Below are 23,674 nucleotides of genomic sequence, written 5' to 3'. Positions count from 1 at the left end.
CCATCCCCCCCCCCCTAAAGGAAGAGGTCATAGAGGTGTGTGACCTCTTCTGCTGGGGGCAGGGCTACAGATGGAACCCAGATATCAAGTCACCCAGTAACTACAAATAACTTTATTTAAATTTAAAAACGCTTGCCCCAAATCGCTGCAAAATCGCTTTTCAAAGCGAATTTGCAGCGCTGCGCTACTATACACAGAATTGAGAGCAAGCACTCAAAATGCTGCATGTCCAGCGATTCAGATTAACCCTAATCATAATTGCACATGTGGGTTCAACCTCACCTAGATTGGCAAAGCATCTTGGGAATTGCTGCCAAAAAAGCTCCCAACCCTAAATCTGTATACTAAACTACTCCAGTTGCATTTCCTTCAGTTGATAAAAATCTGCTGTGTTAGTAAAGTAAAATTCCATTTTCGCTAATTGACACATCTCAGTGCTGGACAAATGTTTAATGTTATTAAAAATTACTTTTCTACTGTATTTTGATTTGTAGCCAGCTATGAATTTTCAAAAATGACTGTAAGAATAAATTGCACTTATTTTCTATCCTGCAATCTGTTTTTCAGTAGAGACAGCACAGGTATTTCCTCTTCTTGCATGAGTAATTCGCTGCAAAATTTTGTTGGGTGAATTTGCTGCCGTGCAATTAACCTGGCAAACTTGATGGGGTGAACTGCTTGCATTGTGGTTTGCTGGCTGACTGGTGAACCCACAAGCTAGCATTTGTAAGTTCGTACACTGAACCACACCACAACTGTGCTGGCAGCTGGCCCAAGTCATCTCTAGTCCTCTTTGCCTGACTTGCCAACCTGGACGTCCCTGCTTCCACCCACCCATTTGTCATTGCTACTTCACTTCTGGAACTGCGCTGACACCACTGCCCACAGAATAAAAGTCATCCCATGCAGCCTGCCCATCCAGCTCTCTATGCACTTTAGATCGTTACAGGATCATAAAGAGATGAATGGGCAGGCTGGATAGAACTGCTCATCTAGCCCATGCATCCAGCTCTCTATGCTCTGGGGGTAGCGACATCATCATCATGGCTCTGGAAGCAGAGAAGATGTGACAGATCGGTGGCCGAAACAGTGACATCCATGGTAAGCAACTAAGCGCACTGACTGCAGGTGATTGCGCCCCCAGGATCCTGATGTCGAATGGGGCGAACATTTTGCGATACAGTCAACGGGTAAATGGTGGTTTGTAAACAAGCAAATCCCAATACAAACACTGGTTCATGATCCTGTGAGCCCTGACAACTCTACTGCAGAAATTACGAGTTTGCGTTATTTTCATTATCTGAATGGAATTTTGACACCTATTAACCTTATACTGGGAATACACCATGCATTGTTTTGGCAGATAGATGGTTCGATAGATCATTTCCGACATGTCCGATCTTTCGATCATTTTACCGCTCGATTTCTCATAGAAGTGAATGGAAATTGATAAAAAAAAAGATAAGAGAATCGAGCAGGAAATTGAGCGGAAAAACGAATCGATAAACAATCGAACGGTAAATCGACCGAAAAAACGCATTGTGTATTCCCAGCATAAGGGTCCGTGCTAGGGTCATGTTGGAGGAGCTATAGAAAAGCTGGGTGATTGTGTTCTTAGAATCATGGTACAAAGTTTACAGAAAACCTGTGAGGTTAAAAAACAAAAAGTCAAATACTCACCTAGTAGAGGAAAACCTCTGGATCTTCTAGAAACTTCCCATATCCTCCTCCCGACTTGGGCACTGACGGCCTGCACTTTGCGCCTGCGTAGTGAGGCCATGCTCGTAAATGGGTAGGAGCATGGCCGTGGGAACCCAATCCACAATCCCTTGTCGAATAGGTTCAGAGGGTCCAATCACTGCAAATAGCAAGCATGAGGAGGACAGGTGAAGCCTTCTGGATTATCCAGATGCGTCCCTCTACTGACATACGTATCTATCTTGGGTACTTTTTTCCCTACAGGTACACTTTAAATAATGAATGGCATTAATCCTAGAAATATATGGAGCTGAAATAAAGGTATTACTTTTCAACAAGTGGAGTTTCATGTTACTGATAGATTTCTATAATATGTACATTTCTTGACATATACTTTCTTGATCATTGAAGAGATTTAAATATGATGCCTAAGGATCATTTCTCATGCATGTTTGCTTTATTGTGGACTTTTGTACAATTACTGGCTTAGGCTTTTTAAGCTATACAAATATAACATGTGAGTCAGACTTCTTCCTATGTGGATACAAAAGCCTATCTTACCCTGCGCTACAGTGCAGGCATGAGACAAACAATAGTGTGACAGCACACAGGACAGGAACACGAAACCATCAGATTAATGTCCTGCAAACTAGAAACAGTTTAATGTACGGGAGGGGACAACGTAGCCAACAAACCAACACTGATTTATTCCCAGGCAGGTTGACTTTGGCTTTAGACTAGAGCAAATCCCTATACTGATATTTAGTAAGATTACTTTTGAATGACTAGGGCTAATTTCAGTCTTCCATTGAGCTGTTAGAGCTCTCAAAGATCACTTCCCGCACTATGATCTTATAGCTTTACACTAGGCAGCCAGCTATCAGTCAACACTGCTTCTGACAGGGCAGGCATATACACTACTCAGAATCAAAGCTCTTTTTTAAAGAAAACCTGTACAGAAACGAAAAAAGTCAGATACTTACCTTAGTAGAGAAAAAGCCTATGGATCCTCTGGAGTCTTCTCATGTCCTCCTCCAGACCACCACCACTTCCCAGGACTCTCTGAAATCTCGCAGCCATTGTCCTGTCCATGAATGAGCGCAGCCACACAAAACAGCTTGTGCGAAGGCAGAAAAAACTAGCACAAGCGGCTCCATTGTACTGTGCAGGCATGAGCTGTCTTGCAGCTGCGCAGTGTGGTTACGCTCGTACAAAGATGGGAGCACAGCCGCAGAAACCTATTCAGCAAGCCCTTGTTGAATAGGTTCAAAGGATCCCTGTGGCAGGTGGAAAGAGATGGAAGAGGCTTTACTCTACTGAGGTAAGTATCTATTTACCATGGAGGCAAAGGGGGCAGTTTCCCCAGGGTCGCAGAGCCTGTAGAGGCCCCCAAGGTGTCTCCCCCAAACTTAACTGTTGCCCCCTGGGGCCTCTGGTGAGTCTTTGGCAGAGAAGCGTCTTTTCACCGCTGGCTGTATCTTCTCTGTGACCCACAGGATTGGATGAAGCCATGGGCTGACAGAGGAGTGCGCCTGCCAGTACGGATGAGATGCTTCTCTGTCAAAGACTCTACAGAGGCCCCGGGGAGCACAGTTAAGTTAGGAGGTGTTCAGGGTGGGGGTGGGTGGGGTTGGTCAGCATTCGGCTCAGGGGCCCCAGGGGGAGTTTTATTACCCTAGCCATAACAATTAGGCTTCCAATACATACTCCCCTCCCTTGGACAGAGTAGGGGAACGGATAGCTCTGAAAAAGTACTTTCATTTCACCTGCATTGTACACAGAGAGATAGTTTATACAATAAGTATCTCATAATATATCTTATAATATAGTATACATATTTTTGATAGCAATGTGGTGTGCTAAATAAATGTCATTAAAGGTTTTAGCAAAATACAACATGAAGAACACCTGAGTAGAATGTCGGTGGACCTGTCGTTTCAAGCAGAATATTCATCCCTTCCATGAAATAAAAATAATTATTATCAAAATACTTACAAACAGGTGTATTAACCAAGGGTAATCAAGCTGTTTACTGTATATGCCCATGGCCCAGCCCACACCTTTGACTGAAAAAACTGGGACTGTTGTCCTGGCCATCAAAAGGCATGTCAGAGAACTGTTAATCAGCTTCCACTCGTGCCACTCGAGGCTCAGAATCTCTCTACAGAACTGGACTTGTCTTAGTAGACTGGACTATAAACCTCTTTTTCACTCATTCTTTTCACTATAGCCCCTTTATGCAATATGTTGCATCACCAAAATCGCCACATTCTGCTGCAGAAGTAGTAATAGCTGTATGGGGCGTTATGGCGTGTTGTGGTGGGTCTCATCATGACACTGCAGGAGTTGCAGTGCATGATGCATGCTAACCCTGGAAGTGAGGCATATTTTCAATGGAAAGCATTCCTCACTATTTTGGTCACACCGTTGCAATAAGGCTTTGCAACTTGTGGTGACCGTTGCGGTGCGATCTTCTAACGACAACACCACAACAGTGTAAAAGGGATCTTAGAGTCTGCATGCTATTTTGTATACTATATTTGGTATTTCGTAAAAAAAATTTTATCCTTTTAATAAATTACTCAATAATTATTTAGCCAATTTTTCATGCTCTGAAGCATGAGAATGATTGAACTTAGTGCCTGTAACACTACTATATAGTATTGAGTTTTCAACTGTGTCATTCTCTCAGGAGCAGAGAAGGATTAAGGTGGAATGGATCCCTAGGGAAGATGGCAACTTTGGCCCATCCATGAGGGTCACTTTGCTTTTTTTGGTTAGATTTGGTAGGAGCGAGCATCAACCATGCCCCTAGTCTCTCTTAAAGAGGATCTGTAATAAAATAAAACCTCTGGGGTATACTTACCTCAGGAGGGGGAAGCCTCTGGATCCTCACAATAGAATACAATAATACAATACAATAACATTTGTAAAGCGCTTTTCTCCCATAGGACTCAAAGCGCATAGTTGTGTCTCAGATTAATACAGGGTTGCAGGCTGGGTTGTGTTACAGAGGAGATAGTCAGATGTTCATGAATGCCAGACTGAAGAGGTAGGTTTTCAGTTTAGACTTAAATGCTTCCAGGGATGGAGCTGTCCTGATTGGGTGTGGCGGGGAGTTCCAAAGTGTAGGGGCAGCATGACAAAAGGCTCTAGTCTAACCTTGATGTGACGAAGGCATGAACTAGGGTTGGAAGATCCTCCACAAGGCTTCCCCTGTCCTCTTCCGTCCCTCCGTTGCTTTGCTGGGACCTCCCAAATCTCGGTGAGGTAAATATTTACCTACAGCGATACAGCGCAGGCGCACTAGCTGCTGTTCGTTTGGGTTAAGGCAGAAGTAGCCGAATCCGATCGATCTGCTCTACTGTGCTGGTGCGAGTCCTTTTGCACCTGCGCAGTAGAGCGGATATGATCAGGCTTGGCTATTTCCGCCTAGCCCGAACGAAGAGCCGCTACTGCATCTGCGCTGGATCCTGGAGAGGTAAATAAATAAATCCTTGTCAAGCTTGTCGGGGGAGGGTTCCAGGGAGCCAGCGCTGGATTCCCTAAAGCTACAGGGGAGGGGGAAGCCTCATTGGGACTTTGAGGCTTCCCCCTCCCGAGGTAACTATCCCCCAGAGGGTTTTTTTTCTTTACAGAGACTCTTTAAAGAGACTCTGAAGTCTCTTTTTCCCCTTGATTTTCTCATATCAGCTTGTTAAGAGTTAACCTCCTTAGCGGTATGGACGAGCTCAGCTCGTCCATTACCGCCGGAGGGTGCCGCTCAGGCCCTGCTGGGCCGATTTTCGCCAAATAAAAAGCAGCATACGCAGCCGGCACTTTGCCAGCCGCGTGTGCGACCTGATCACCGCCGCTCTGTGGCGATCCGCCGCGAGCAGCGCCGAAAGAGGGTCCCCCAGCCGCCCGAGCCCTGCGCAGCCGGACCAATCAGTTCCGGCCAGCGCTAGGGGCTGGATCGGAGGCGGCTGACGTCAGGACGTCGGCTGATGTCCATGACGTCACTCTGCAGAAAAGCAAAACAAGGAGGGCCGCTCATTGCGGCCCTTCTTGTTACTTCTGATCGCCGGAGGCGATCAGAAGTACGCGGCAGGAGCGCCCTCTAGTGGGCTTTCATGCAGCCAACTTTTAGTTGGCTGCATGAAATAGATTTTTTTTTATAAAAAAAAAAACCCTCCCGCAGCCGCCCTGGCGATCTTAATAGAACGCCAGGGTGGTTAATGCCTAAGTGAAATCGTCACATCCCCGTGGCAGATGACAGATTTCTTACTGAGGATTAGCCCTGCAGAGCTCCCGGGCTCGCAGGGCTTTACTTCCTTAATGAGGCAGAACTTTACGCTGTAGCTCTGCCTCCTCCGCAGTCAATCTCTGCGGATCACCGCCTCTCCCCGCCCCTCTAAGTCTTCTTTCACTGAGAGGGGTGGAGAGGAGGCGGAAACCCACAGAGATTGATTGCAGAGAGGCTGAGCTACAGCTGAAAGCTCTGCCTCTCCAGGAAGAAATGCCCTGCAAGCCAGGGCAGCATGATCTGCAACCTGCAAAGTTGTGGAACTTTGCAGGTCGCTTTCTCTATATTAAATCACTCATCTGCCGTGGGGATGCAGCGATTTCACTGGGACATTAACTCTTAACAGGATGATATGAGCAAAACAGGAAAAAAAAAGAGACTTCAGAGTCTCAAGGCAGCTGCCTAATTTGCTTTGTGGATGATCTGGCTCTGCTCAGAGGCACCCATGAAAAAGGATTGCCCCAGAGCTCCAACCACCTACAGTTGTAGCATCAGGGAATCAACCACAATACACCCGGATCCCACAGGTGTGTACAGTCATGAACAGAGTAGAAAAAGCTGGGTCTCCACATGGATTTTGCAATATTAGCTTAATTTATTAGTGGTAACATAGCAACAAAAAGCACAATGTTTTCGAAGACACAGGCCTTTGTCAAATGTCTATGTGCGGAAATGTTGTGCTTTTTGTGGCTGTTATCACTAATAAGTTAAGCTAATATTGCAAAATTCAAGTGGAGACCCAGCTTTTACTACTTAAATGTGTCTGCTCAGGAGCACAGCAGTAGGTGATGCAGACATTGCTGAAAAATGATTGACTCACAGCTACACTGCTGATCTGATATACGGGTCATGTTCTACTGACAAACATGTGGTGCCAGATATCGATGTGTGGGCAAGGTTTTACAGTTTAGTTAACATTGCCGATGTTTCCGCTCTGAGCTGGCTGGTACTTAGATTGCAGAAAAGAATTGTGGAAAATCTATTTGTAGTGTAACACAACCGTAAAATGTTTGCACTTCTGTATCATTTTGTCTGGGACACGGCAGTAGGTGTCACTGACATTGCTTAAAAAAGGATTAAAATGTCAGCTACATGGCTTATCTTGTTTGGGGGTCATGTTCTGGTGAACAGCACATGGTGACAGATGTCTCTCTATGTGTTTGCATATGTACATACGCGCAAAGGTTTAGTTAACATTGTCCTTTACTACCCTTTCATCTTGCTGTTACGTAAGGTTGTACTCGGTTAATTATGAGCCTATAAAGCTGATCATTCTCCAATTAGAATCTGATGAGATTGCGATTGATACCTTCCACACACAGCACATCAATTTTCAGTAGATCCCAGCAGGCGGCGTAGAACTCCCCCTTGTGGCTGGGAAGGAGAGAAACCATCACTGTCCATTTCTAATGCCCCTAGTTGCAACTCCAGTTCCCAAACCAGCCTCAGCTGTATACGACAACTGTGAGAAGTCAGTGTTCTAAAAAAATTGGAGTAGAAGTCACTTTCATGCACTCTGACTTGATGAATGAGAAGAAAATCATCCCTGCCTCCCCCTTACTGGTGTTGGGGCATTCACTTCCATGTACCCCAAGCTAGAGTTGATATCAACTTGGAGTTGGAAGCAGGGTGAAAGTTGTTGGAGGGATTCCTGTTCCTGTGCTGTTAAGATCAAATCTGGTTGCTAAAGCTACCTGTAGAGGTCACCCTGGTATCGCTACAAAAAAAATACCCTTGTGTTGGCAAGGGTTAATTGTTTATTTAGCATTGAAGAGTGGAACATCTATTTGTAGAGGTGCCTGGCTCTTCTACTGGCCACATATGCTATTGCTCCGTTGTTATTGCCTAATGAAGCAGGATCAAACCTGCGAAACGCGTTGCATATTTGGAGTTCATAAATAAAATATATTGACAGTCTTTCCTACAGTCGTTGTGTGTCTACTTGGAGGAGGTAAGTCCACCACTACCTCCTCTATTTACCAAGAATTTGGTTTTTAAGCTCATTTAGCTTCCTTTTATCCATTTGGCACCTCTGTTCTCCTGCATAATATTGAGTCCACCCTGGGTGGAGGGTTGAACCCCCGTTTCTCATCTACAGAGAGCGACTTCTTATTCCTGAGTGGGGTCAGGAAAATCTCCCCACCTGCCTTTACAGTGGTTGCCGAATGGTAACCCTGGTTTGTGAGTATTAATATTTACTCTATCTAGTAACCATTTACCAGTACATATTACACTATTGGGGCTCTTGGTGTTCCTTGTTTTTATCTATTTGTAAGATAAGCATGGTAGTTCTTTTTTCATTTACATTTTTGAACTTTGAAACCAAAAATTCATGCCAGTTGTAGCAAATGTAGTATAAACTTTCCCATAATTTACCTGATTTCCAAATACCATAGCTGTTTTAGTGAAAATATTTAACATTTTTTTTAATATTCCAACAATAACAGCAGAATAATTATAAATTACCAAAATCTATGATAAGTCAGTTATAAGTTGTTATTGCGCAGAAAAAGTGGGATCAGCGCATCACCAGGCCGCCTCTGAATGGCCTCAGCTCAGAGATGCGCTGAGCCCCCCCAGAGACTACAAACGCACCTTGAACCCAAACAGAGGCTCTGCATATACACCAAAGAAAAACTAACAAGTGGGAGCAGCTGACCAGAATTAAATCAAACATAGCAAAGAAATGAACAGCGCTACTTAAAAACAGATGAATGCTTACCTGCAAAAAAGTGCAGACCCCACTCATGGGATACAAATACACAATGAGCACACATACAACCTGTCTACCACTTGGAGGATGTTAGTTTCCACTAACAGCTTGCATGCAATTTGTTAGGTACTCGTCCCTCCCACTGTCGAAGAAGTCTTTCCTCCATGGGAGGGGACCTAACACTAACTAAATCCTACCTATGCATATGCATAGCCTGGGCGCGCTACCAGTAAAATTAAGAATTGCGCAGAAAAAGTGGGATCAGCGCATCACCAGGCCGCCTCTGAATGGCCTCTTTGCTATGTTTGATTTAATTCTGGTCAGCTGCTCCCACTTGTTAGTTTTTCTTTGGTGTATATGCAGAGCCTCTGTTTGGGTTCAAGGTGCGTTTGTAGTCTCTGGGGGGGGTCAGCGCATCTCTGAGCTGAGGCCATTCAGAGGCGGCCTGGTGATGCGCTGATCCCACTTTTTCTGCGCAAGTGGTAGACAGGTTGTATGTGTGCTCATTGTGTATTTGTATCCCATGAGTGGGGTCTGCACTTTTTTGCAGGTAAGCATTCATCTGTTTTTAAGTAGCGCTGTTCATTTCTTTGCTATGTTTGATTTAATTCTGGTCAGCTGCTCCCACTTGTTAGTTTTTCTTTGGTGTATATGCAGAGCCTCTGTTTGGGTTCAAGGTGCGTTTGTAGTCTCTGGGGGGGGCTCAGCGCATCTCTGAGCTGAGGCCATTCAGAGGCGGCCTGGTGATGCGCTGATCCCACTTTTTCTGCGCAATTCTTAATTTTACTGGTAGCGCGCCCAGGCTATGCATATGCATAGGTAGGATTTAGTTAGTGTTAGGTCCCCTCCCATGGAGGAAAGACTTCTTCGACAGTGGGAGGGACGAGTACCTAACAAATTGCATGCAAGCTGTTAGTGGAAACTAACATCCTCCAAGTGGTAGACAGGTTGTATGTGTGCTCATTGTGTATTTGTATCCCATGAGTGGGGTCTGCACTTTTTTGCAGGTAAGCATTCATCTGTTTTTAAGTAGCGCTGTTCATTTCTTTGCTATATAAGTTGTTATTGGAAATTTAGTTTGAAACCTGCACATATCAATCTGTTAACCACTTCACCTCTAAGAGCTTTTCCCATTAAACACCAGAGCAGTTTTCATATTTCAGCACTGCGTTCATTCATTCGCCAATAACTTTATCAATACTTATCACACTGAAATAATCTACATATTGTTTTTTGCCACAAATTAGGCTTTATTTGGGTGGTACTTTTTGCTAACAATTATTTTACTTTATATGCATTTTAAAGTGAATAAGAAGAAAAATGTAAAAAAAAATCATTATTTCTCAGTTTTCAACTAATATAGTTTTTCATGAAACATGTTACTGTAATTAAAACCCACAGGGAGGCTTCAGAAGTCTTTGGGAGCCAGAGTGCTCCCAAGACAGGTCGCTCCATACTGTGCATGCGCGAGCACCCTGTCTCGCTCACTCATGCACAGCATGGAGCAGGACTCCTGTCTTTAGAAGGACTCAGCTCCGGAAGACTTCTGAAGTCCCCCGCGGCGGGGGATTAAAACGGAGGCGCTGCCACTGCAACAAGGACACCGAGGGAGGAGAGGAAAGGCTCTTTAGTGTACAGTGCCTTCCCTCTCCTTAGGTAAGTATCTGGCTTTTAAAAAAAATGATTCCCATTTACTTTAAGAAGGAATTGACTAGGGAAAAGGAGAAAGAAAAAAATGTATTGGGAAGGATTTAGATTTCACTTTATGAAAATGCCCATTCTCTATTACTACCAATTGTTTTTGTATTAGTATGACTGTCCTAGACGAGTATGCTTGCTATGATGCAGGATTTATAATAATGTGCTATATCTGGTATCCTTATACTACCCTTAATTTTTGCCAATTCCATTGCTTCTGCCTTGGTTTGAATTCAGCCCATACCAACTTGTTGACCAGTAAGGATGGCCAAACATCACAAAAAGAACATTCAATGTCTAAAAACTTCTTGGCATCTCTGCAGCTAAGATTTCTTTAAAAAAGATGTACAAAGTGTCCATAAACACGATAGTGGTATGGAGGAGCAGGATCAATGGCAAAATATTAGCCCACAAAATGTATTTTACACAAATGCTTTTTTTTAATGTTTTTTAAAGAGATGTCAATGGCCGCCAACTTTATTGGTTAATAGCAAAGCCCTCGTGCATGCTAGAATCACCAAAATTGCAGGGTATGTTAAGGGGAACAGTGGGACATTTTTAACACTTTAAAGAAGAAACAGCCAACCTTTGTTGTTTGCCAGGAACTATTTGCCAGCTAACTAGTTCCTCTATCCCTATTGACCAGTTGTTTCAGGAATTTTAGGGGAACATGGACAGGAAGAGTTTAGTTTTTGCACAGAATTCTAGATAATAGGAAAGTAGGCTATTTTTGCATTGGTCTTATGGAGAACTTATCAGGCTGAATACCTGGCAGTGCAAGTTTGAGATGGTGGCATCTAGTGCAGACACTGGTGATTATCAATGACGTTATAGTGAAGAAGTTACAAAATTAACATTCTGTTTTCCTGAACACTGAACAGAACCAGTTGGCAGAAAGTAATTTGTGCAGAAAGCATACATACTGTACATCAGCAGGATGAAGAGCCTTGGGCCATGCCACACAGGAAACACAGACAGAGTAGTATCTGGCTGCCACTATGCCCAGTAAGATCAGCAAACATTGAAAAGACTTTGATAATCATTTATATAACCGTTGCTTTTTGACAAAAATGAGTGCAATTAAAGGTCTTTCTGTTAAAATAATGATCATTTATTGAATGTTATTAAAGATATTTAGGTAAATTTCAGGCACAAAGATCTGCTGAAAACTGCTTTAAAGGTAGCCATACACTGGTCGATTTGCCATCAGATTCGACCAACAGATAGATCCCTCTCTGATCGAATCTGATCAGAGAGGGATCGTATGGCTACCTTTACTGCAAACAGATTGTGAACCGATTTCAGCCTGAAACCGTTCACAATCTGTGGTGGTGGTGCGTCCGCCGCTCCCCCCCACCCCCCCCACCCCCACATACATTACTCCGCCGGCGCGACTGCCCCCGGTCACCGCTGCTCTGTCTCCGCGCTGGTCTGGTCTCCGGCATGCTTCACTTCTTCTCAGTGATCGAATCTGCTGTCGATCAGCGGGGAATCAGCCTGGTGTATGGCCAGCTTTAGTCTGCACTAGTCAAATTAAATAGCGCTGGGATAGGTGAGTTGCTATGCTGACAAAATGTTGCAGGGGCCCAGGGGAGCACAAGTCAAGGGGAGACCTGGAGGCCTATCAGCACTTGGGGGTCCAGGGGCAATTGTCCCCTATGCCTCTATGATAGAACCGATCCTGGTCTTCTCTTATCTCAGGAAGAACAGATGCAAATGGCCTAGATGTGGAGCAGGTATACAACATGTCCCAGAAGACCATATGCCACTCAATGACAATCAAACTACTTGCAGATTAATTTAGCAAGACCGGGGTTCCTGGATTAGGGAAACCCCTCCCAGGCCCGGCAGGCCCTCTGCCAAAGTCACCCATATCAGACAGATTACCCCATGTCCAATTAAGCCAATAGAAGCTTACTAAAAGATTATTTTAAAATTGTTTGCTATTCATAATAGTGCTTACATGATACTGAAAACATTAATTACAATTATGTACGGAAGCATACAGAGCATCAGGATTGCATAATGCTGAAACAATAATATTTACAGTTTACTCTGATTTCTCGGTTTCCATGAACACAGTTAAAATAAGAAATTAATAGCAAATACTAAGATGTGAATAATGCAGTATACCGATGCCTTAGAGATTTAATTAGTATGGTTCCAAGTCTGCCATAGGTTATTGAGACTTTACATGTAGGTATTCCTTCCTTTTCATTATTACCTATAGATCCTATGTATAGGCTCTATATAAACAGAGGGTAAGCAATCTATAAATAGTGTGTGGAGTTCTAACCCTCTATTCTACACTCACAGTTTAACCTTCAGCTCTGCGAAAGAGCATATTGTTATTTTTAATTTACGAGAAAAGCATGGCTGCAACTGTACTTAATGTCAGAGATGCATCCCTTGGTTGCTACAGAGAGCAACTTGACCCACAGTCGTTATCTACTGTTATTTAGTGTTATTTCCCAAGGCTTAATAATAACTCTGCATATTACAAATGTTATATAGGTGTATTTTTAGAAGACTAGTGAAAATACTATTCCAGTGTCAGGACACTTTGACAGTGATAAACGTTCACAGTCAAACTGAGCGGCTTCTATTCTACACTTATTTGTATTTTAATATATCTTCACAGTATATCAAAGTTTTGGTAATAAAATTACCCAGGTATCAAATAAGTTAGTTGAATGAATTGGGTTTCATTTAAAGGTAATGTGATATGAAGCAAGTGATTGAATAGGTTTTAACCGCTTCTGGACCACAGTAATTGAGCTCTACGCCCTGTTTGGGACCCGTTATCCCTGCCAGGGCGTGGATTTCAATTACCACTGATTGTGGCGTTGTCCTGTCGCTGCAGCCCTCTTGCTTTTTTACCAGACATTTTCTGGTAAAAAAAAACAAACGGTGCTCAATGAAGTCACGTCACACGGACTTGTCTTTCTCACCTTTTGCGCGGCTCTCCCGTCATTGCAGCCCACTCGCTCTGCTACCAGTATGACAGCAGAGCTCCGTGAGGCAGTCAGAAGCTGATTTCATTGGCTCCTGACCCTGTGATCATTGTGAGCCAATCACAATGATCATAGGGTATATTTTATTTTTAATGTGGAAGCAAGAGGCTGACATATTTATTTCCTTTTGTTCAATGCCAGTTGCCTGGCTATCCTGCTGATCCTGTGCCACTAATACTTTCAGCCATAGACCCTGAACAAGCATCTGCAGAAAAGAGGTTTCTGGCATTATTGTCAGATCTGTCGAGATTGGATGCATGCTTGTTTCTGGTGTGACTCAGACACTACTGCAGCCAAGTAGATCAGCAGAACTGCCAGGCAACTGGTATTGTTTAAAAGGAAATAAACAAAGCAGCCTCAATATCCATCTAACTTCAGGTATCCTTTAAAATTGGAGAAGCCATGATCTTTCAGTTGCTGATACCACTCTTTAATTGCTGGCTGTGTTTGACAGCATCTTTAGAAAATAAAAAAATATTAATTTTGAGCAAGCTGCATTTCTTGCTGCTAAATGTATATTAAAGATGTAACTATTTCTTCATTTGAGTGTTATAATACTGTTTCCAGGGCAATGAGTCAGTAAGCTAAAGAGGCCAATGTGAAATTACATGAGCTATTTAAATTCTTAATTGTTAATTGCCCATATCTTCCCATAAACCAGTGATTTGACATCTCACCACACTGTGTCACGGCTTTCTGGTGCGCCTCCCCACAATGAGTTTGTTGCAGCTTTCCAGGTTTCCTCATAATGTGGCCCAGGCAGTAGCTTAACTACAGTACAAATCATGGGGCCCCTCAGCAAAACTTTGATGGGACTGCCAATGTTCACACCCTTTCCCTTGCCAAACCCCTGAAGATGCTCACTACCTTTCAAGGGTCATAAAACAGGCTGACTGAAGGCGGGGCGGAGCTCCACCTCCCAAGCAGGAGATGCGCGCGCAGCCTGTGCACGATCTCCTGCAGTAGCCGGCCTCAGGACTTGCTGCCAATTGGCGTTAGGTGGTCCTGAGGCTGCCACCGCGATCACGCCCATTGGCGTGACGCGGTCTTGAAGTAGTTAAACAATACCATTTGCCTGGTAGCCCTGCTGATCTATTTGGCTGCAGTAGTGTCTGAATAACACCAAAAACAGGGATGCAGCTAATATTGTCAGTCCTGACAATAACGTTAGAAACACCTGATCTGCTGCATGCTTGTTCAGGGTCTATGGCTAAAAATATTAGACGCATAGACACTAAAAGTATTAGAAGAAGAGAATCAACAGGATAGCCAGGCAACTGGTATTGCTTGAAAGGAAATAAATATGGCAGCCTCCATATCCCTCCCACCTCGGCTTCACTTTAAGGCTGCACTGGATATGACTATATATAGCTAACGTCTCTCTGTATCTACTGGGAACACTCTTTTCTCTTCCTGATCTAATGACTAGTTATTTACTCTGTAACTGACCATAGATTACCACAGATTCAAGAAGAAAGAGGATGATTCAGACAGCTCTGTTATGCTAGGAATACAACGGTCCATTTCTGAGTCATTTAGATGGCTCGATAGATAATTTCCGACATGTCAGATCTCCTTTTCGATCCTTATATTAAATTGTGCAACATTTTCCCGCTAATAATGGAATCTTGATTGTACAATTGTAACACATCTTCTATGTAGTAGAAGGGTAAACAGAGTTTATATACCGTATTTTTCGGACTATAAGACGCACTTTTTCCAAGCAAAAAGCTCCTCTATTCCATCCACTAGTACAGGCTGCTCTTCCTTAATAGCGGCACCAACCTCTGCAAAACCGACACAGACAGTCACAGGTCCCCGTAGTTGCAGAACTCCGGCAATGCGGCATAATTCTTCTGTGTACACCGCTCATCACCTGTCAGCTGTCGGCAGCTTGTGACCATCAGTCCCGGTTTTGCAGCGGTTGGTACCGCTACTCAGGAAGAGCAGCCCACGCTATTGGAGGGAAGACAGGAGCTGTTGAAGCTCACAGACACTGCCAGGAGACAGGGTGATCATCGGGTGATGAGTGGCTTACAAGGAAGGAGTCCCACTGCACTGCGGGGATTACTTGAGATTAAGGGACACAGACTACTGCAACTATGATGAGTATCTCTAATTATTAGCATGAGTTTTGCAATGGTTTGCATGAGTGACTGTAGTCATTGTGTCCTTACATTTGAGATCGATAGAGTAAAGCTGATTAGGATGATGGTATGGTTTGGATTGTAAAATGAATCCAGTATTACACTGAGATCTTTCAGTTTTTTGTAAGCACCCTTGTGTAGGTCACTGATTACCACCTAGGGATGCATTGCTCCAGACCTTTGAACATTTGGTTTGTGCAAACACTACAAAAGGTATTACATGATACATTATTGCATTTTACATTATCTGTATACTGTGCAGTCTTTTGGATTTGGTCATTTTGAGCGCTGGGGGAAGCACTCTGTTTACTAAATCCTTGCAGCCAATACCTGCACTAAGGAGCTTGCCTTACATCAGTTACCTCAGGAGCTTAAGAGGGAAGCTCCACAAGACACCCCTGGACCATGGATGCACCAAGTTTAGTATATGGTTTAGTATATTCTTTTCTTTAATTTTTGTCCTCTACATTTAGGTGCGTCTTATGGTCCGGAGCGTCTTATAGTCCGAAAAATACGGGTACTTTGAATAGATACTTTAGGTAGTCACTCATAAATTTTAAGATTATACAATCAAGATTGCATCATTAGTGGGCACCTTAAAAGGAGCCTAAAGCTACGTACACACATGCGACTACGATCGTTCGTTGTGAACGACGAACCAACTTTTAATTGATGAAAGAACGACCTAAGTAAAGTTAGTTTTTAAAGGTGTGCAAGGATCTAATCCTTAGAACGAACGTTACATCACGTAAAGCAACTATTGCTCTTGCGCATAAAAATGAAAAGTTCCATGAAGAAATAGTGAAATGCGCATGTCAAGCTTAGTACGAACGACCGTTTCCAACGATGTACTACTTTTGCAAACGATCGTCGTTGGAAAAAATTCGCCAAGATAGATAGTTCGATTTTAACGATCTAGCTCGTCTGTCATTAGACTTAATGGTCGTTTGCTCCTTTTTTTAAAACGATCATCGTTTGAAATGATCGGGGAATGATCGTTTCAAACGACTATAGTCGCATGTGTGTACGCACCTTTAGGTGAGAGACATGTGGAGGCCATCATGCTTATTAGCTTTCAAATAATGCACATTGCCTTGCTGTCCAGCAGATCCACTGACTCTAATACAGCCTTTCTAAACCTTTTACCCTGGAGGAACCCTGCAAACAGGGGTGAGCCTGGGGTGCCTGGCACCTGGGTGCAAGATTTTCTCTGGCGCCTATGGGAGTGGTTAAATTAACCGCGCCCAACCACATAACCACACCCATGTCCTGCCTAATCACACCCACACCTTCCACCTCTTTACGCATGCATGTGATACCCCATTCCTACCCCTCTTCCATGGGCTTGCTCCTGGCTGGCTTTGGCTGGCTGCGAGTCTGCTAGTCTCTGGACTAACTCAGGCTGAGAGGCTCTGCGAGTGCGACGCAGTCACACACTGCGTATTTATGGCTGCCTGCGGCCACCCTACTCTCGCTCGCTGACGTCGGCTCCTTCCCCCTGCCAAGCCCAAGGTGGGCTGCCTGTATCTTTCCCGTTGCGCCACGCAGCCTGCCAGTGTTGCCACCCTTTCACGTTATTTTTTACTGACAAATACCTAAAAATTTACTGACAAAAGATTATTTTTACTGACAAAATTTCCCCACTTAATGCACATAAGAGACAGATTTTCACCAGTAAATGTACATAACAAGAGACCGCTTTTCACCAGTAAATGCACATAACAAGAGACCGCTTTTCACCAGTAAATGCACATAACAAGAGACTGCTTTTCACCAGTAAATGCACATAACAAGAGACTGCTTTTCACCAGTAAATGCACATAAGAGACTGCTTTTCACCAGTAAATGCACATAAGAGACAGCTTTTCACCAGCAAATGCACATAATAAGAGACAGCTTTTCACCAGCAAATGCACATAATAAGAGACAGCTTTTCACCAGCAAATGCACATAATAAGAGACAGCTTTTCACCAGCAAATGCACATAATAAGACAGCTTTTCACCAGCAAATGCATATAAGAGACAGATTTTCACCAGTAAATGCACATAATGACAAACAGCCAGTGTCCCCAGAATATATAGCCAGGGATATATGTGCCCAGTATATGTAGGCAGGGGTATATGTCCCCAGTATATGTAGGCAGGTGTATATGTCCCAGCATATGTAGGCAGGTGTATATGTCCCAGCATATGAAGGCAGGGGTATATGTCCCAGCATATGTAGCTAGGGGGTATATGTGCCCAGCATATGTAGCCAGGGGGTATATGTGCCCAGCATAGGTAGCCAGGGGGTAAATGTGCCCAGTATATGTAGGCAGGGGTATATGTCCCCAGTATATGTAGGCAGGTGTATATGTCCCAGCATATGTAGGCAGGTGTATATGTCCCAGCATATTAAGGCAGGGGTATATGTCCCAGCATATGTAGCCAGGGGGTATATGTGCCCAGCATATGTAGCCAGGGGGTATATGTGCCCAGCATATGTAGCCAGGGGGTATATGTGCCCAGCATATGTAGCCAGGGGGTATATGTGCCCAGCATATGTAGCCAGGGGGTATATGTGCCCAGCATATGTAGCCAGGGGGTATATGTGCCCAGTCTAGGTAGCCAGGGGGTATATGTGCCCAGTCTAGGTAGCCAGGGGGTATATGTGCCCAGTCTAGGTAGCCAGGGGGTATATGTGCCCAGCATAGGTAGCCAGGGGGTATATGTGCCCAGCATAGGTAGCCAGGGGGTATATGTGCCCAGCATAGGTAGCCAGGGGGTATATGTGCCCAGCATAGGTAGCCAGGGGGTATGTGTGCCCAGCATAGGTAGCCAGGGGGTATATGTGCCCAGCATAGGTAGCCAGGGGGTATATGTGCCCAGCATAGGTAGCCAGGGGGTATATGTGCCCAGCATAGGTAGCCAGGGGGTATATGTGCCCAGCATAGGTAGCCAGGGGGTATATGTGCCCAGCATAGGTAGCCAGGGGGTATATGTGCCCAGCATAGGTAGCCAGGGGGTATATGTGCCCAGCATAGGTAGCCAGGGGGTATATGTGCCCAGCATAGGTAGCCAGGGGGTATATGTGCCCAGCATAGGTAGCCAGGGGGTATATGTGCCCAGCATAGGTAGCCAGGGGGTATATGTGCCCAGCATAGGTAGCCAGGGGGTATATGTGCCCAGCATAGGTAGCCAGGGGGTATATGTGCCCAGCATAGGTAGCCAGGGGGTATATGTGCCCAGCATAGGTAGCCAGGGGGTATATGTGCCCAGTATAGGTAGCCAGGGGGTATATGTGCCCAGTCTAGGTAGCCAGGGGGTATATGTGCCCAGTCTAGGTAGCCAGGGGGTATATGTGCCCAGTCTAGGTAGCCAGGGGGTATATGTGCCCAGTCTAGGTAGCCAGGGGGTATATGTGCCCAGTCTAGGTAGCCAGGGGGTATATGTGCCCAGTCTAGGTAGCCAGGGGGTATAGGGTCCCCGTTTAGGTAGTTAGTGACAGGAGCGCTCCCCTCCCCTCTAGCCACTGCCGCCGCTCCCCCCTCACCTTGACGCCGCTCCCCCCTCACCTTGCCGCAGCTTCAGACCTCAATCAGCGGGCGACCCGACCAGTAAGTGGGCGCTGGACGCACCCGCTCTATATGCGGAAGTGATGCCACTTCCGCATATCAGTGCGGCGTGCTAGGTCCTAGCGCCCGCCCGCCTGATCGAGGTCTGACGCGGCGGCGCCGGCGGCTATAGGGAGCGAGCGAGCTTCGGCCACAGGGGGAGAGCGGCGGCCACAGGGGGGGAGCGGCGGCCGGGCGGCGCCTCTCAGAGGCAGGCGCCTGGGTGCCTTGCACCCGCAGCACCCGCCCAGGCTCGCCCCTGCCTGCAAATAACTTTTGGATCTCAAGGAATCCCTGCAAACAATTTTTTGATCTCGAGAAACCTCTGCATTTATTTTGCAGGAGGCATGGTCTTTACAAGTATATTTATTTCACTACCCCCTATTACACTGCCACTCATTATACTGTCTTCTTATCCTAGTGGTTTTTATTAATTATTCTCACCCCCAATTTAGTGCTTCTTTTTACAGTACTCCCTATTATAATGTGCTCTAATATACTTCCCCCATGATGGGAGAAAATTCCAAGGAACCCCTGCAGAGTACTCAAGGAACCCTGGTTGAGAAAGCCTGCGTAATACTTTTAGCCATATATCCCAAACCTGCATGCAGATCAGATGTTTCTCACAAAAATCTGACAATATTAGCTGCATGCTAGTTTAAGGTGTCAGATTCAGACACTACTGACCAGAAAGATCAGCAGAATAGACAGGCAACTGGTATTGTCAGGCAACTGGTATTGTTTAACCACTTGAGGACCACAGTATTAAACCCCCCAAACGAACCGCTCGTTTTTTGTAAAATTGGCCACTGCAGCTTTAGGCTGCTTTCACAGTAAGACGTTACAGGCGCACGTTAGTGCAGCCTGTAACGCATCCCAACTCACAGCAATGATTAATCAATGGGCTGTTCACAGTGCCCACGTTGCGTTACATTGTAACGCAGCACGTAAGTTTAAAGTGTTGCATGCTGTGCGTTATGCGTGGCTAAGCCGCGTTAGACTGTGCGCACATGCCCAGTAGTGTCGGCCAGGCACATGGCTAATTAATATTCACTGCACGGTGTGACGTGCAGTGTTTACTTCCTGAAACGCCGCTCTGTGCTGCGATTAGCTGGCGGTACCACGTGATGCCGCATGCGTCCAAGAGTACGCATCATGGCATCACGGACGCCAGAGTGAGCTGCACAACGCGGCTCACTCTGACGTCCACATCCAAGAGCACCAGGCGTTGCGTTAGGGGCACGTTACGCGACCATAACGTCCCCTAAAACGCAACGTCTTGGTGTGAAAGTAGCCTTAAGGCCAAGCTGCAGGGCCGCACAACACAGCATACAAGTGATTCCCCTCCCCTTTTCTCCCCACCAACAGAGCTCTCTGTTGGTGGGGTCTGATTCCCCCCAACCCTCCCCCCCCCCACAAACACACACACACACACACACACACACACACTCCCCCGTGTTTATTTCTTTAAAAAAATATTACGTGTTTTTTTAAATATATTTTTTACTATTTTTTTTTTTAACAATCCCTCCCTCCACCAGCCGGCCAATCATGGCAATCGGCTGTCATAGGCTTCTGCCTGTGAGAGACGATTGCTCTCTTGTCCCCCAGGGGGACAGCCATGTCACACGGCTGTCTCCAGTACAGCGCTGCTGCTGATCGCAGTGCTGTACTAACAGTAAAGACGGCAGTTTCACCGTCTAAATCTCCCAAACGGCCATCGCCGCTTGGAGACTGAAGGTGGGGCGGAGCTCCTCCCCCCCATCAGGAGATGCGTGCGCAGCCTGCGCGTGATCTCCTGCAAACTGCTGCCCCAGGACTTTACGCCAATCGGCGTTAGGCGGTCCTGGGGCTGCTGCCGCGGCCACGCCCATCGGCGTGACGCAGTCGACAAGCAGTTAAAAGGAAATAAATATGGCAACCTCCATGTATGTCTTTTAAAGAGACTCTGTAATCTCCAAAAATTCTGCTTTTTATTGCAAAAAGCTGTTCAACATTATTGCCCTAACTAACACGCCGCATCCCCGCTGCTGAAATCTAACTAAATCCCCCAAACTCCCCAGGACACACTGCGGGTGGCGCTTCCATGGGAGGCAGAGCTTTCAGCTGCAGCTTTGCCTCTACACGCGTCTATCAGCACGTATCTCCGCCTCTCCCCCGCCCCTCTCAGTGAAGAAAGACTGAGAGGGGCAGGGGAGAGGCGGAGATACGTGCTGATAGACGCGCATGGAGGCAGAGCTGCAGCTGAAAGCTCTGCCTCCCATGGAAGCGCACGGGGCAGCAAAATCCACGACTAAGAAAGTTGTGGGTTTTGCGAGGGGAGTTTGGGGGGATTTAGTTAGATTTCAGCCACGGGGATGCAGCGTTTTAGTTGGGGCAATAATGTTGAACAGCTTTTTGCAATAAAAATCTGTATTTTCCGAGACTTCAGTGTTTCTTTAACTTGAGTTCCTTTTAAGAGCCCATTCACATGGGTAGTGGACGCAGCCTTGCACTCAGTGCCTAAGGTGATCCCTGAGCAATTGGCAGACATCTTGACTGGGGGTGGAGTGGGGTGGGACTGGCACCCAGAGCTGGATCATACACAAGGCAAACCTAGGCAGTTGCCTAGGGCCTGGAAAAGTCTAGTGGATGTTAGCCCCCACCCAATCTTACTAAAAAAAAAAAAAAAGATGATCATCAGCCGTGGGCTAAAACTGCTATCTTGCCTAGAGCCCATGTCATCTTGATGGTAGCAGGAAAAAGGGCGCCGGCTGAGGGTGGACGAAAAGGGGGCCGCCATAGACGAAAAAAGCTGAAAAAAGGACGATGCAAAAAATATTGTTAAGAACATTACAAAATTAAAGTGTTTGAAGTATGTTATCGTTTTGGAAGCTTGCAACGTTATAGGTTTTTATCATATTATTTTGTTTGTATGTACAGATTTTACGTTATCAAAGATATCATTGTTTTTATGTGTAAAAGGGTGTTTCTGCAGAGGGAATGTTTAGGTTTAGGCACAACCAGGGGGTGGTTGGGGTTAGGCAACACCCAGGGGGGTTAGGCACCACCCACGGGGTGGTTAGTTTTATTCAGCACCGAGGGAGGTGAATAAGGTTAGACACCACCAGGGGGTGGTTAGGGTTAGGCACCACTGGGGGGGTTAGGGTTAGGCACCATCCGGGGGTGGTAAGGGTTAGGCACCACTGGGGGGGGTGGTTAAGGTTAGGGACCATTGGGGGGTGGTTAGGGTTAGGCACCACCAGGGTAGTGGTTAGTTTCGGCACCACCAGGGGAGAGTTCTGTGTGAGAGTAGGGTTGGGATAAGCTGTATTGTTGAACTACGTAACGATTTTTAATGTTAATATCTTTTTAATATTAATTGCCTTCGGTATTTATTGTTAACCAAGTTTGACAACGATGTTTATTGTTATCAGATTTCGTTATACACCTGCACCATATCCTTATCCAGCCAGGCCCTTTTTTCACGGCGCCCTTTTTTCGCGCACACATCTTGATCCTTTTCTGCTGGCACCCAGAAAAAAGTACTGGGAGTTTCACATGTTAAATTGGGGAAGCAATAAATGTTATGTGGCACGGGACCACCAGCCAACCACTGTAAAGGTGCCCATACACTCGTCAGATTGGCAGCAGACAGATAAGAAATGCATCTGATGATCTATCTGATGCGTTTTTAGAACATTTTTTACCAGGATAGAATTCCAATAGATTTCAGTTTGAAATCTGTTGAAATTCGATCTGATGGCATTTTTTTGCCATCAGATTTCCATTAAGGCCAATGCAAACTGATAAGCAATCTCATCAGATCGACCTAAATTTTCCACCCTGCTAGTTCGATGGAAATCCATCGAAATCGATCGAAATCGGCCGTCGATCGGTCGATTGGCCAACCGATTTGCGATCGATCGATCGATCAATCGATCGCGATCGATCGGTCGGCCAGAAAATCGGCTGAGTGTATGGGCTGCTTAAATCTGTAATGAAATGTTCATGTTTTATGTGCACACTTCCCACATGAGTGAGTCATTCCAGTAACAGCACAAATGCATGAAGCATGTACAACATATAGTCATTTATACATCCATATTGTTTCTGACACTACTGCAGTAAACAGGGATCTATGGATTGTGGGTTACTATACTGAACACATTCTCCCCACTCTTTCTGCTGCTGTTCTGAACAAGCGTAACAAGTTCCATTGTCCACTTTTGGCTCTTGCTTTATATAAGTCTTCTCTTTTCAGTTACAAATGATTCCTTTTTTTATTCTCTATTTTCATTTCTATTTCAGGGAGAAAGCAGAATGTTGTCACACAGTGCCCTGCAGAAAGAAAGACAAGCGCAGGCATCGGCCATCATGAGGGAAATTCAAGGCAGTGGTAAAAACTGCGCTTTTATTCTTATTCTTATTTAGTATTTATATAGCACTGACATGTTTCACTGCACTTTTACAGAGTGCAAAGTCACAGGGCCGGATTTATAGAAAGGCCACAAAGGCCCGAGCCTTGGGTGGCTGCAGCCTAAGG

At 45.3% G+C, this 23,674-nt stretch overlaps 1 protein-coding gene across 3 annotated transcripts in view; it reads left to right on the top strand.

The window, feature by feature from the left end:
• Positions 1-23,674, top strand: part of MYOZ2 (myozenin 2) — a 115,793-nt gene that overhangs the window by 27,975 nt on the left and 64,144 nt on the right. For 2 of the 3 annotated variants that reach the window (XM_068280535.1, XM_068280554.1), the window contains exon 2: positions 23,440-23,527. In XM_068280535.1, coding sequence (XP_068136636.1) covers positions 23,440-23,527 — 88 coding nt within the window. Of the gene's footprint in view, positions 1-1,081; positions 1,102-23,439; positions 23,528-23,674 lie in introns of those variants that run through there. The other variant, XM_068280544.1, reaches the window with a different exon arrangement.

The sequence above is a fragment of the Hyperolius riggenbachi genome, chromosome 1, assembly GCF_040937935.1.
Source record: "Hyperolius riggenbachi isolate aHypRig1 chromosome 1, aHypRig1.pri, whole genome shotgun sequence".
NCBI lineage: Eukaryota > Metazoa > Chordata > Amphibia > Anura > Hyperoliidae > Hyperolius > Hyperolius riggenbachi.
Note: the sequence above shows the minus strand (reverse complement) of the source record. Positions and strands in the feature narration are given on the sequence as shown.